General features: G+C 34.2%; 1 protein-coding gene across 3 annotated transcripts in view; it reads right to left on the bottom strand.

Annotated features, from left to right (window-relative positions):
- Window positions 1–16193, bottom strand: part of LOC149532805 (uncharacterized) — a 57476-nt gene that overhangs the window by 29287 nt on the left and 11996 nt on the right. For all 3 annotated transcript variants that reach the window (XM_089803941.1, XM_089803942.1, XM_089803943.1), the window contains exons 4-5: window positions 4746–4799; window positions 3237–3344 (exon numbers count right to left, since the gene is read on the bottom strand). Coding sequence is in view for 2 of the 3 variants with exons in the window: in XM_089803942.1 (XP_089660068.1) it covers window positions 3237–3344; window positions 4746–4752 (115 nt within the window). In the remaining variant the exon portion in view is untranslated. The remainder of the gene's footprint in view (window positions 1–3236; window positions 3345–4745; window positions 4800–16193) is intronic.

The following is a 16193-nucleotide window of genomic DNA, read 5'->3' as shown; positions in this document are numbered from 1 at the left end:
ATATAGAGAGAATAAGGTGATGTTTTCCTTTGCTTGAACATTAATCAAATGGGCATTTGAAATGCCACGGAAAATGAGCTGATTAACTACCAAATATGGGAAAACATGAATTGATTTACTGGGTCTTTGACCCTAATCCCAAGCTATGTGTAGAAAGTATAAATTGATAGATTCTAGTCAAACAATTTCATCGTGCCCATCAAAAGGCTCATAACATTTCAATATTCAACACCGTCAAAGTTTCAAATACTAGTTCCAAACACTTTTGGCAGCCTTTGGTAGATAAGTAATTAAAACAAAATAGAATATCCAAGCTATTTGTGGGAGTTCAAAACTTTTTCAGTAGACAATGGTAATATGATTCCTTAGACTCTGAAAGCATTGATCTTTACCATTTGTCAAGATAGAATATAAGCTATATTGAGCGTATTATTTATTTCAAAAAACTATGAACAGTATCATGACTTCTGAAACTAAATTTTGGGAAAATTGATAGAATTTGGTGAATAGTGGCATATTAGACCCATACAAATTTAAAAAGATAAAATGCAAAGATTTTAAGGCGAAATAGTTTCAAATATATATATATATATATATAATTGTTGAAGATTTTATCAAATTTATTAAATTGTAATATATAAATATATTAATAAATTATTTATTATTGAAGATTATGTTCAATTTCTAAAAGTATAATATACGAATATAATTAAAAGAAAAGAATTCAAACTAAAATATGAAGTAAATAAATCAATGAAAGTTCACTATTCAATTTCAAAATTGAATACAACTTTAATAAAATATTTAAATCATTTAGGTATAATTTTTTTGTTATCTTTCTTCAGATTTGATGATTTTAACATAAATAATTATTAAAATTGTTTAAAAATATTACTCATTGAAATAATTTGTACTAAAATATATTGACAATTTTATTTAAAATAATAAAATAAATATATTTCATTTTTAATTGAAACAAATATAGTTATTTAATATATTTATTAAATTATTCTTATTTTATTTTATTTAATATTTTTTATATAAATTATAAATTCATTTCTGAATTAATTTTCAAATATTATTTTATTGAAAATTTAAATATAATATAAAATTATTGAATAACAAAGACTAATATAAATAAAATATATATTTACATGCTTAAATGTGCAATCATGATTGATTTATTGACAATATGAATGGAAAAACTAGCACCCAATCAAATTCAAACACTATTTGATTACAAAGTAATGTTAAAATGTTTGAAATCTATAAAATCTGCTCCACAATATTATTAATAAGAAATAACTCATAACCAAATCCAATAAATAACACATAATGAAATCCAAAAGCTATTATTTGATTTCTAAAAGCCCCCAACACATATGAACAGTAGCAGATTTGCCTGTATTTGTATTGTTTAACATTATTTCAATTATAAAAATTCAAGCTATTTGATTCTATGAAGGAAGGTACGTCTATGAGGCAATTGGTGAGCATCCCACATGCCTCGTCTATACTTCCACATTTGCCATGCAATCTAGTGAGAAACATAAGGAAAGTATGACACTTGTATTAGTGATGATTGCATTTGGCACTACTAAAGGGTCTTTGTAGAGCGGAAAAGCCCACTACAACATGAAGGGGGGTTTTAAGACAATATTGGAGACAATTTTTAAGTGAATTGTTGTAATTTGAGACAAAAAAAAAAGTTGTATATTGTCTTCCATATTGTCTTTAAGTGAGTGTCTTAAACTATTGTCATAAATTATTGTCTTATAAAGACAATAAAGAACAACACTATTATTGTCTCTTAGAGACAATTTTGATTTTGTCTTTAATCTCACTTATTGTCTTTCTTAAGATGATTAGACAGAAGATGGTATAAACTAATAAATTTAAAAAATCATATCATTTAATATAAACTAAAATATAATTAATTAATTCATGTTAAGGCACGATGGATTCGAACCACCATCCCTTGCTTTTAATGCAGGTGCTCGTCCATTGAGCTAGCACCTTTCAAAATAAGGGAAATTAGAAGTCTTAAGGTTTTGCAAACATGACCTACAAGAAGGGAGAAAAACAAATTAATTCAATGAGTAGGAACATTGGTGGTGAGCTGGACTTGCATGTGGATAGACGGTGATTCAAATCTCACACTCAAGGTTGCTCGCTTATCACACAAATGTTTGAACAAATTAGATGGGACTTGAACTTTTTTAATTGTAGACTATAAAGCATGATTTCAAATGTTGATTACAAGCTTTTGATAGTTTAGAAAAAAATGAATTCTAATTTAAAAACCTTTACATGTATGTTCTCTACGTGTGTTGACCTGAGGCTTTGAAAATGGGTATGCACATACAACAACAAAGAGATTTTAGCTGCAACTAATCTGGTACATATGTACACCTAATGTGGAAGCCAAGATAGGCATGTCAACCATTTGTCATCACCACTTATGCCAAGAATGAAAGCCGTTAAAAGTAACTAATTTATCAAATCAATTGAAAATCATTGCATTCCAAGAAGACCATTCAACTCCAATTCTAAACATGACAATATGCATCAAGTAGAAGTTGAATCTCCTTAGGAAAGTTGAATGGAAGAAATTTTTTTAAAAGAGGGAGCTGCATTTAGTTTTAATAAAAGAGGGAAATGCATTGGAAATCAGGGAGGTTGTTGTAGACAAGAAAGAGATGTGGGGTTGTGGGTAAAGACAAGGTTATGTGAGGAGGAAGAAAATAGCTAAGAAGGGTGCAGTAAGAGGGTAAATAACCCAGTGCCTACGGACTAATAAATGTGTGGGAAGATGAAAATAGAGGGGAAAAAAGACAAAAGAATGCGTACCAGAAAAAAATACAAGACTGCAAGAAGAATAATGTATGGCTGAAGAAAGACAGGGATTGTGTTTCTTGTTTGGATTCATCATTGATTATGGAAAAGTGAATCTTTGTCAAAGACAAATTTTAGAGTTCAATATTTTGCAAATTGATGCCATTATAATATAAGTTAGTTTTTGCAAGCTTCATCAAATCTCTCTGGATGCACAAGGAATTAAAACCATGAGTAGTTTATAGCAAAAACTCGCTGGTTTAAGTCCAGCATTGCCATTCCTATTTGGAGGCCGATGTATATGAATGGTTTTGACAGGCTATAAACACTAGTTTTTCATTTTTGGGTCTCTATCACAGCAGTAGAATCCATTCAGTCAGATAAAGTAATTTTTAACTAACCTGGCATGTATTTAGTTCCAAAAGCTGATGTTCCAAGCATGGTAGAGAAGATAAAGTTATTAATGTGATATTTGTAGTCTTGAAGAGGACTTTCCCAATCAAGAATTCCTACACAAAACAATGCATACCCAATTGTAGTCAATCCATGAAAACAATTTGTATTAAAGCATCTACTTACTTAGCTTTATTTTAAATAATATAAGACAGAAAATACCGACAATGAAAACTTGAAATAAATTAGTACCCACAACTTCAAGTTTTTGTACCTTCGATAAAATCACTCCAGTTCTAGCATGTTTATTGATCTACCCAAATATATTGTCTAATCCATGAGTTCCAAAACTATTTGTCACTTTTTATTGCTTTATATATCCACCTAGCTCCCCACAACACTTCATCTTAAGAGAACACCCAAGAAAATCAATTCGACTAATATTTTGCTGCAGTATAATCTGAAAGCATACCACATTTATTTACTTTTACCTCTAACCCCAAAGAAGAGAAATAGAATGGACAGACTGCAGACTCAAGCAAGTTACTATAAGATCCTTTGTGCTTATTAGCAAAATCTAAAATCTAAAATAGGGAGGTTGATGAGCTACTCAACAAAAAATACAATTTAGTAAGATTGAATTCATGAAGCTGTTAAAAATTTACCATGATGGAAGTGTGAGATAGTGTTATTATGTATGAAGACCAAATGTATTTCTATGAGACACAAATAATCCAGTAACTTTCAAGAAACAATGTATAGAATATTGAGAGATACTATCAAATCAGTGAAGATACGAGGTAGTAAACTGTTCAAAGGTATGAAGAGACACTCGTGTGATGTCACAAGTAGTAGGGGAACTATCAATGAAAGCATCTTAACAATCACACTATTCTAATACAAAGTAGTGATCCAAGGGAAATACATGACAATGACCATGTAGGAGTTAGTGAATAACATAGGTCAAAATAGTGCTTTATCGACTTTTAGAGGCAATATTATAACTATCAAGGGCATTGTCATGATTTTTTAGAAATCTAAAGAAGCAGTACAAAGAACCATGTAGTGGAAAGTCATCGACATCATAAGAAAATATTACTGATGCGGGATGCTAACATTGTTCTTTTAGAGATATCTTCTTTGTCTGGGAGAGGAAAGCATCTTTCTTTAACATGGCCATTCATCAAAGAGGTGAGTGTCCCTATTATTCAAGTATTATTTAACAGCAAAATGGTGTGAAAGAAAAGTTACATGTCACTGCTATGTTGAGAGTAATTAGAATTCAAAAACAAATGAAGACCACCTTGGTATGCATGCTAATCATGATATAGAGGAGGTCAATAAAGTGTATCCTTTTACACTTCCTAAAGGTAAATGGAAACTCCTTTGGAGAAGATAAACAAACCTTCTCCAAAGAACAAATAAAAAATATAGGACTCAACTAAATTAGTAGCATAGTAAAAAGAAAAAAAAGCATAAATAAGATATAGAGATGATTCTACACATATGATACGTACCAAGCATATACAACTGAGTGGCAATGATTCCTCTTTCAAATTCCAGTCAGTTGCCTAAGCATTCCAATCAAAATAATTGTGTATCAATAATATTTAACGCAATATAATCCTAAGAACATTAAGTAATTTAAGCTGCAACATATAAGCAAATGAATACATGTTCCTACAATCAAATAATGATTATCCAAGCTTCCCTAGTTAAGGGTCCCTCAAGATTAAAATATAGATGAGAATGATATTTGAACATGAAGGAGAAGATCATAAATAATATAACAGAGAAAGAAAAGTTTAAACATGAACAAGAAGATCATAAATCATTTAAAAATGCTATATTGCAAATGATAAACTTGTGTGAACAATGATAAAGTTTACTATTAATAAGTATTGTATCAAAGTTTTAAATTGATTACATATTGTATTAAGATTGATAAACAAAAAGATGATACACAAACATTAAATTAGTAGTGTATTGGGATAGTTAAAGAAGGATCCATTTACGAGCTCCTATAGGACAATGGAGACTCAGGTTTTATAAACTACTAAATTCAGAAGTTGCCAAAGAAATTCGAGATGCTAAATGAGATGAGTTGCATCAGCAATAAAAAGCAAAATAAAAATCCAAATAAAAAGAAATCACAGATAATTAACAACAAACACTTGGATTAATTGAAAATTTTAAAATTTAAGTTTATTTTTCAGGCACCTTCCTAAATTATTAGAAAAATAAAAAAATAAAAACTGAACAACTCATATAATGAGCTACACATTTCAATACATCCCAATATGCAAACTACAAAAATAAGAAATTTTAACTTTTTAATTTTGTTTCCAAAGGTTCATTATGCATGTGTGTTTAGAGGTTCAAAGAAGATGACATCAATTGATGTAACCATGGCAGAGGATGTAAAAGTGTATGGTAGATGTCTACTTTTGTTGAGACAAGGCTCTTTCAAAACCTAATCCTTTGCACTACTTTCATCTTTTTGGATAATTAAAGACTAAAATATGATTTCCTTTGGGTAAGAGAGTTCTCCAATGGACATAGATTTAGTTCTAGCTATGAAAACAAATGCTAAATCTCGTCAGCAAGATGTCAATTTCTATTTTTAGTTCCTACTAGACATGGCATAAACTATTGCCAATGCATCAAATTGTGATTAAACCAAATGAAACTAGCCGGTCAGATTTCAAAATTTTCCAACGTTCATATTCAATTTTGCTTCTATTTTAATTTCAAAATTTTCCAACGTTCATATTCAATTTTGCTTCTATTTTAATGAAGTTGCATGTTTTTAAAGGTAAATATTAATAAAAAAATCTTTGAAATGCAATTTCCTTGGATCTAAATATGGCAATACAGATTGCCAGAAAGGAAACACTCTTATCAACACAAGAGAAGGCAGAAATATCGAGGAGTCTGAAAGGGAGAAAACTTGGGGCCAATACTCTGCAGAGTATTGACAGTAGGCTATGATTATAAACAATGTTTGCTAGCTAGAATTGATCGAGATTTAACAACCACTTGTACAATATCAGCCTTGGCAGATTCTCAGTGGCCAAACTGGAGGCACTATAGATTCTTTGAAAGAGAGCACTAAATTACAGAGGAAGGAGGGTGAGAATTAAAGTTTTAGAGTTGCCATTTTGCAGACGCCTAACAGCTGGTGATTAGGGTTCTGTTCAGGCATTATGTGTTACATTGTATCTTAAATTCTCATTTGAGAATAAAATCCATTACGTGTTTTTTCCCAAATGTTGAATACAATCCTAGCCTAAACATGCAGACAGTCCACGTGCCTTATCTAAGTTTCTACATTCTTGCATATACCTCAAGAAATGAATAAATCTCATCTTGTATCTAACAGTTTCATTTGACATGCTGCAAAAATATTTTTCCTTGGCAGAGTAACACCCCCAAATATTTGGATTTTCTTTTCATTCTCATTGACAATAGATTGAAGTAGTCTGAGACAGCCACTGGAGACGCTCAAAATAGGGAAACAACATTTGATTGCAAGAAGAAAATGTTTAGATTTCCTATTTTCTGGTAGGAGTCTAATTAAGTCATCCCCTGTTTGATTATTGGGGGGTCAAGGCATTCCATGGCTACCTGAATAAAAATGAATGGCTACTCCTACCAGCAATGCTCAGATTGAGCTTATGCTGTAATGACATGTTGTGTACTTGGAAGGTTGCAAGCATGCCTGGTAGAACGTAGAAAAGAGAAATGAAATGGATATCCACAGATAGAATTTTTCCTTATTTGGAATGGTTGTGGCTATCAATGGTATGCACACAAAAAAATTCTTTCTTGAGAAATTAGTTAGTATTCAGTAGATTTTTTACCAACCGTTTCTAGTGTCATCTATTTCCATCATCAAAATCACTCCACCTTGCACCTTGTTCTGCATAGTAATTTCCTTCCTTTCTGAAAGAGTATAAAAGAGGATCTTGGTCACTTGTTATTCTCTAATCACTAAATTTGACTATAATTTACAAGCCTTCTTCTAATGCTCCTGGGCAGGCTAAAAATGAAGGTAGTCTAACTTGTACAACCCTCTTTTGGTGGATTGCAGACAGGTAGTAGAGGCAGAGTAAATATAACTATGCATGGAGTAAGGACAAACAGAGTAAGAGAGTTGACAAATTCATCACATGGTTTGTGGTATGTTCTAGATGCAATTGGAAGTACTACACAGATTGGAAATTGAGTGTTAGGAGAGCGTGTTGGGCACTATGACGGGCTTGGAAAATGTGATAGACTTGGATAGCTATTTTAGTGAATAAGTTTGGCTCCTTTACTCCCCCTACGATTTTAGTAATAAACAGCTGTATACATTTGGTATTGTAATTCACTGGGAAAAAGTCAGAACTTTGTATGGCTTTGGGTTAGTATATTTGCTTCCACTATACCCACACCGTCATCTATTCAATATGACTACTGGAAGTTAGCTCTGAGATTGATTTGTCAATCTGAAAGTTCATTGCCAATTGCTTTATAAATCTAGAAATACATCTTCTTACAACCAGTTAGTCGTTCATCAGCTTCATGAATACTTAAATGCAATTTTTATAAGCAAGTCTACAACATGTTTGATGAGATGTATGTCACCAATTATTTATTTTACTGCCACTATTAATGTCTAAATTTTTGTGAAGTCTATTGGGTGCAAGTGTATGTTTCTTGTGACTTGAGTCTCACAGTCGCACTAAGTGGTTTTCTTCACTGATAATAAGCAAGTGAAAGCGTAATCTCCTGGAGCCCATGTAAGAAGAGAACGAAAAACATTATATTGTATTCAAGTTCACAATAGACCAATTGATTATTATGTGAGACTTCCACCCAGAAAACCTTGCTCGAAGATTGCCAAACTTCTATTCATGGTTTGAAGGATGCTGACAAATTGTGTGCAGAGATGTGTAGAATATGCAAATTCAATTGAATAGATAAGCGAATAGCTTTTGGAATTGGACAATGAAGTATTTGAATGTTAGATAAACGTATGATGCCCACCATATGCAAGGAACTATGAATTAAATCATAGAAAGAGTCCAGTTAGCAGTATGAAGGATAAGACGTTGGAATAGAGCGAGAATATGAAAGAAGGCATTTCACATATTGTGTCAAGAATAAATCAATTCTCCCTACATGTCAACATAAGGGTGACATCTAGAGTAATATTTGTGAGCATTCCAAATGAAAACATTGTGATATCGAACGAACCATAAACCCTGATATCATTAAAACTGAAACTCAGACTTTAACGGAATGGAGAACAAAGGAGGATATGTTTGAATCGCTATCTGTGTACCAGCAAAAATAATCTAAAGACAACAGAAGAAAACTATATACCTTCACAAATGTAATATGCGGAGTCAACTGTGTACATCTAGATATGCTTGCAGTGAAGGTAGAGATCATTTTGAAGGATAATTCTGAAGAAAGAGATGATTTGCACAACGTAGAGGCGTAATTTAAAGTTGATTAAAGTTTTGTGTGATGAAAATTTTCTCTAAAGGCAATAAATATGAAACTGTAATAAAATTAATATTTACCAGCAAAGAAGAAAAGCTCGATAACCACAAAGTCAGTAGTGATTATCTTTGAAAGGGTGCGATTAGAATCAAATACAAGGATTCCATTATGTATTGAAAGAGAGTAGCTTTTCTATTTGAAAGGTCACATTCTGAGAAGAAAAAGATATAAATACAAGTTGAAAGTTGAAGTAATAGGACATATTCAAACATGCATATCCACAAGAAGTAGTATTTTATGCATTCACTTCTAAGGAGGAATAAGAAGAAAAAAATGACTTTGTAATATAAATTTATATATTTTATTTTAATAATAAAATAAAAGGTCATTTTTAAATTTTTATATGACATGGAGAAAATAAGAAGCTCATCATGAAAAATGGTGAAAGGGTAGATGTGAAATTTGTTGTAGAGGAAGGTGAAGGGAGAATTATTGAAGGGGTAGAGGAGGGAGATAATTCACTGAAGGGGGAGACTAGAGATATGTTATGTGTTAGAGATTTAATCTCTCACAATGGAGTATGGTTCACACCAAAGATGGATAATGTCAACAGTTTAACCAACAGAATCCCTGCCAGACAATTACAAATTGTGGTAGACAAAGTCATTCAACCTTGGCACGACTTGGTACCCAGGATTGTGGATGGTCGGCCCGACACTCCCATATTGGTGGGTAACAGAGATTGTCCTCTTTTTGCACTTTGTTATTTGTAGAGATAATGTTATTGGTTTTAAAGGTGAAACAAGGGACGATGGAGAGTCATCTAATGGTAGAGACGTGAAGCAACACATTGACCACAATCTAAGCCGATCTAAGATGACATACACTTTCCCAGTGTTTCCTATCAGCGGGGGATTTAATGTGCCCAGGGGTTTGGAGAATAGGCATGACTGGGTAATTGCTTTAGTGCATGGGCAGATTGTCAACCAAATGAAGGACCGAAAGGATTTATTTGATGACAATCTGGAGGAGGAGGAGGCCATTGGTGTTTCCATAAAGAGGAATTTAGTGGATCATATATTTACGAGGTTGTTGAACAAGTGTCAAAACTCAGGTAGCAATTTTGATACCACTATTTCTGGTATCAATCCACAATTCTCCCCAATATGTTATCCATAGTTTCACTTGGTATTTATCCATCATCAACAATACAAGAAGATTAAGATTCTTGCTGGTAGACGATCAGACAACTGACAAAATATGTGTATTGTGGACAAAATGGTTCGAGGGGACACTTTTGGTGGTCACTGTCCACATAAGAATCCTTGGCCTAGTGTTATTTCCAAATAGCCTACATACCTCTTTGAGAGAAGCCATGGCAAACCTATGTCACAACCCTTTAAAAATGGTGAAGGGGGAAATTTTTATAGTTTGATGGCCATTGTTATTGGTCACTGCTCACATTATGATGCCCAGCGTGGGCTTCACTACACACAAATTTAGGCCTCTCAACAAAATTTGCACAATAAAAAATTTGGTGACTCCTTGCAACATCTCATTTCCCACGAGAAAATAGGATACATGGAGGCTTGTTGTAGTAGCTCCAACTGTCCTAATAATGTTGACAGCCATGATGGTGAGAGTAAATTCTTTAGTTTTTATCACTCTCTATATAAGGAACATGTTGAAGAAGTAGAAATTTTGACCATTGGAAACTATAACAAGGTGCTGGACTACACACTTAAGAACATACGTGAGAGCATGTATGAGCAGCAGTTTGTCATGGAGTTATGACAGTAAGAGTGTATTCAAGGAAATGGGTGCAGGGAAGGTGTTTTGGGAGAGTGAATTGGAAGTGAATAATTTTAAGAGTTTTTTTGCAGACAGAGGAAATAATTTTGAATCTATTGAGAGTGTATATTCTGACCTTAGATTTCTGGGGAGGTTTGCACCTGCAAAACTTGGATAAGATGTTTTTGACTCTAGTTTGACTTGGAGAAGGCTCATTCATAGTGTGCTGGAATAAAGTCTGGCAATTTTTAAGTCTTCTCAAGGTCTTGTCGCTCTCTGAGATTCAAAATGGGAAGCAGGGAATGTCATGAAACATGGTTGTACTCATATATGTAAGGAAACTTGGCAATAAAGAATATAACCATTTCCACATAACCCATAATAGATCTGAAATAAACACGGAATTAAAATCCACATGCAAGAGAATAGAAAACATACCCACAAAATTGTGACACAAGATATACCCTGTGAAACCCTCATTGAGAGAAAAACCCAGCCTCCAAAAGCATCCATCACCATGTATTATTAAGCAAAAATACCATTGCCATACAACCATGGAAGCCTTCATGGCCATAGCCACAACTGAGCAAACTATGTGAACAAGCATGAATCCACACATCCCATGCCATACTTTCAACCTTCACAAATGCTCCCTTGGCTAACTTGTCAAGCCTTGTCCCGCTCGACTCTTGCCTTTTGTCTTCTCCTTGTCACTCTCTATTTTTTCTACAACAACTACCCTTGTGGCTGCTTATATAGTAGCAAGTCTCACAAAACCACCAAGTGGTATTACATAAACCATGTGCTACCTAACCCACTGACCCCACATTTAATATTGGGCATTTAATTCTTTTTTTTCCCCCAATATTAAATAATTACATAAAATACTTTTACAATGTTACAATACAACTCATCAAGAATATTTCATGGGAATCTTTACATGTTGCACGTCCATCTAGGCACAACATTACATAATAAAATAAAATAATAAAATAACAATATTATGCAATGTGTGCAACACCCATTATCTCAACAATCTCCCACTTGTTGTATACATTGCATAGGGTCAATCCGTAGCCACATAAATGAACAAGGGAACAATCCCTCCCAGCACATCCACCATCATGGATCAAAATACACCAAGTGCTCCATCCTGGTACCCGCAACAAAATCAAAGTATCCAGCATCTCAAACATGAATGATCTCACCTCCTATTATGCCACTCCCACTGGACATACATAGAAGCCATCCAAAGAGAAAACCACCCAACCTGTCGCATTAGAAGATCATAAAATCCTGTAACAACTAAAATTTCAAGCACAAAAACTTGATCCAAAGGTAATCACATGTATCCGTAGTTGTCAAAATATCCATAGCTGAAATAGCACCCACATCAAGTGCCAAACCCATCCAACTATCCATACCTCAAAAGTATAACAAGTGAATCTCATATCACCGACATATCCAATCTGTAACCTGCAATCACAAGCCTCAAGAGAAATACCTGCCACATATATACCAAGAAGCTCCCACTGCAAAGGATAATGTCAAATCTATAACCAATCCACTCACAACATCTCAAAGAAGTGAATCCATGTAGTATCAAGGACATCCACAATACATAAACTGATATCCTACAAGAACAACTCTCATAACAAGTCTCCAATAGTCTCCCAAATTCTCCACAACCAACAGAGGAAAGAGATAAAGGAATAACCATGTCATCTCTCACATGACATACATGAGCACAAACCAGTGATCACAATCTCTAACCAATCTCAAATCTAATGTAGGCAAAACTGAACATCCAGGAAGATAACCAAGACCAGAGAAACTATGCAAATCATAACCTGTATCATGTCCTTGTACACACACCTCTAGATGTAAACTGTGCAAGTATGATCTCCTCCATAAAACCCCAACAAGAAGCCTCAACAACACCCAAACCATACCATATAACTAATCATGGATGTAAGCCTCTCACAAGAAGATCAAACTCAATAAAACCATTCCTAATCCAAGAAAAATTCCCAATATAAAACCATCTCCCAAATTCAACCAACATAACAACATATGCACATGGAGATAACCAATGCTAAACCATCTCTCAAATGAACCCTTCAGAACTAACTCATGTACCATAGCGCAAGATCCATATCCATGAAAGACAAGCATAAATATAATGCACTTGAGAAAAACAATGGGCTATACCTCTCAAGTAGCAAACCGTCGAGTAGACCAAGAGTGGGGAATGAGAATGCTCATCAAGATACCCAAGTCTCCAACCAAGACTCATCTAAGAACAATCTCCTCTCAAGTCCATATCAGGTGACTGCCCCTCGGACTTCCTGTTGAAACCATCAACCATCCCAACAAATACTTCTCTAATCCAAGAGAAATCAGCGTCACCACCATCTCTAAGTATCCATGAGCACCTGTAACCAATCAATTCATGCCAACTCCGAATGCAACATAGCAATATCATGAAGTATCCAGCTTATGATCAGTGTACTCAATACCAAGAAACTAAACCAAGATCAATGTCAAAGTTCCAACCATAGCCTCAGGAAAATAAACATGACAACATGATCTAACCATCTCAACTAAAAGAGATAACATGCTCCACATGAACACACCATAACATGTCACAACTCTAAACGCGTATCAAGAGTATACCATGACATAATAATGAAACCATCCTCATACCAAGGATAACATGCCAAATAAAAAAATATAAACCACACCTTTGCCAAGAACCTTGTGAGTCCTCAAGATGCAACCATCTCCATACACCATGAAGAAAACCATCTCCATACACCTTGAAGAAAACCATCTCCACATACTAGGAAGAACTATCTCCACATACCATGAAGATAACCAAGAACTCCATGAGTCCTCAAGATCTAACCATCTTCACACACCATGAAGATAATAAGTGCACCATGCAAATGTCAAAGACGCTTCTGCAGCAATAGGATCTAAGACAAACCTCCAACATTTGCAAACACTCAATAAATATATCAATGCCAACAACTCCCACTCAACTGTGGTACCAAGTCACCTATGGCATCATAAAATTCATCCTCTCCAAACCAAGAAGATATAAACCAAACTAGGAACTAATCCTGCACTGTCACCCCATCACTGTCACAAGCTCTCATTAAACCATGTATACAAGCTATCCATGACATCATGATGAAAATACCATCCTCTAACCATGAGAATCAACCAAGGCATCAAACCATCAAAGAACTCAAAGTGCACATCATGAGCTCCTCAAAAGAAATTAAATAACCATGATCCTCAACCAAGAAGATATACCACCATAACTGAATCAGAAATCCAAGCTAATGAACATGAAGGATGTACCTGTATATCCAATCATGTCATGCCAAAATCCATGACACCATGATCACATCCATGAACCGAGCATCTGGCTCTCAATATGTCCAACCTGTCAACATAGTCAACCATAATCCTCCACCGTGACTGTCCCTGGTAACAACATCTCATCGCTTCTACATGAAAAAAATAGTAAATCATATGACTTAGGGCATAGACAACCCAAATCCAAGCCACCAATCTGAATATGCATCAATAATGAAAGATCAATGGGCAAAGACAACCCATAACCAAGCTATAAATGCAACCTGTAAGTATAGACTGCTTACAACACTGCACAACTTGAAGACACAACAAGTCATCATACATATCCAAACTAAACACTGATAACCATATCATCATGAGATCAAACTGAAATATGAATTGAGTATACAATGACATCAAATTTTAAATCTCCAATGCCATAAACTCACAATGTTACCATAGCCAAAATATATCTATAAGCTGTTCAGATAAATATATCACCAAATAAATCATGCCAAACTTGCACCAAATCTAAACCAATGTGTAGAGCTCTCCAAGAGCTTTCCGTTGACTACTCGAAGTCCAAAATCCGACTCTGTATGCCCAAGTTATGCCCTAATCCGTGCTCAAAATAAACAACATCTGAATTTAGGGCTCTGAAAACTTGACAAAATTTTAAAATCACAGAACCAAACCTACACCATGTTGTAGTGCTCTAGATTAGCTTTCCAACGCCTGTAAGAACTCTGAAATTCGATATTCTGAGAGAAAGTTATGGCCATTTTACTAAGACAGTCTTTTTACCATTTTCAGTATGATTTTTCAGTTTTTTATCTTTTCAGTGACGAAAATTCCGACGGGATTAAATTTGACGGACATCATGGGCTGAAACTAAAAAACTCTTTTATTTCCTCTGAACATGGCCAAATTAGGGCATATTATAGATCAAAATTTATGAAAATGTCGACTCGGATCCAATGGTGAGGTTTGTTTTTACCCAGGAGGTCATTTCTGTAAGCTACCCCCCAAAACTTTCATTTAAATGAAACATCCGAAAAATCCTTTTCTCCAACAATTTCACATGCCCAAATCTTTTAACATCCCATCATAACAGCAAACCCAAAACCCTTAGATCTACAATAAATCATTCATATATCTTGCCCTTTCTATTATCTTCTCATGCATTCCCATGGATTCAATCTAGGGTTACAATAATAAAACCATAGCTCTGATACCACTTGTAAAGAAACTTGGCAATAAAGAATATAACCATTTCCACATAACCCATAATAGATCTGAAATAAACACGAAATTAAAATCCACATGCAAGAGAATAGAAAACATACCCACAAAATTGTGACACAAGATATACCCTGTGAAACCCTCATTAAGAGAAAAACTCAGCCTCCAAAAGCATCCATCACCATGTATTATTCAGCAAAAATACCATTTCCATACAACCATGGAAGCCTTCATGGCCATAGCCACAACCGAGCAAACTATGTGAACAAGCATGAATCCACACATCCCATGCCATACTTTCAACCTTCACAAATGCTCCCTTGGCTAACCTGTCAAGCCTTGTCCCGCTTGACTCTTGCCTTTTGTCTTCTCCTTGTCACTCTCTATTTTTTCTACAACAACTACCCTTGTGGCTGCTTATATAGTAGCAAGTCTCACAAAACCACCAAGTGGTATTACATAAACCATGTGCTACCTAACCCACTGACCCCACATTTAATATTGGGCATTTAATTCTTTTTTTTCCCCCAATATTAAATAATTACATAAAATATTTTTACAATGTTACAATACAACTCATCAAGAATATTCCATGGGAATCTTTACATGTTGCACGTCCATCTAGGCACAACATTACATAATAAAATAAAATAATAAAATAACAATATTATGCAATGTGTGCAACACCCATTATCTCAACAATATAGCTATTCATTCTCCCTCAACCCTTCGTGCTCGAAGAACTTTCTATTTAATGGCTATGTGCAACCCATGTAATATATCAATTTATTAATACAAGTAATTCCCTGCTAGAGCGTGGACACAGGCAAGTTTTGCCGAACCACGATAAATCTTGCATTCTTGTATTTTATCTTCTTCATTACATTTGTTCCACTTCTATGCTCATTTTATAATTAGACTTCGTAATTATTTTTTGAATTCTGTGTTCATGTTTGGATGCAAAAGCATATTAATCATAGAAGACGAACCAAAAACATCTTTGACAATGGCATATTAAAAAGATCCAAAACAAAAATGCTCAAATACATATTGAGTGAGAAATTAGGTTGTCC

This window comes from Cupressus sempervirens, chromosome 10 (assembly GCF_028749045.1).
Source record: "Cupressus sempervirens isolate cs-2001-9-10 chromosome 10, ASM2874904v1, whole genome shotgun sequence".
NCBI classification, from domain to species: Eukaryota; Viridiplantae; Streptophyta; class Pinopsida; order Cupressales; family Cupressaceae; genus Cupressus; species Cupressus sempervirens.
Note: the sequence above shows the minus strand (reverse complement) of the source record. Positions and strands in the feature narration are given on the sequence as shown.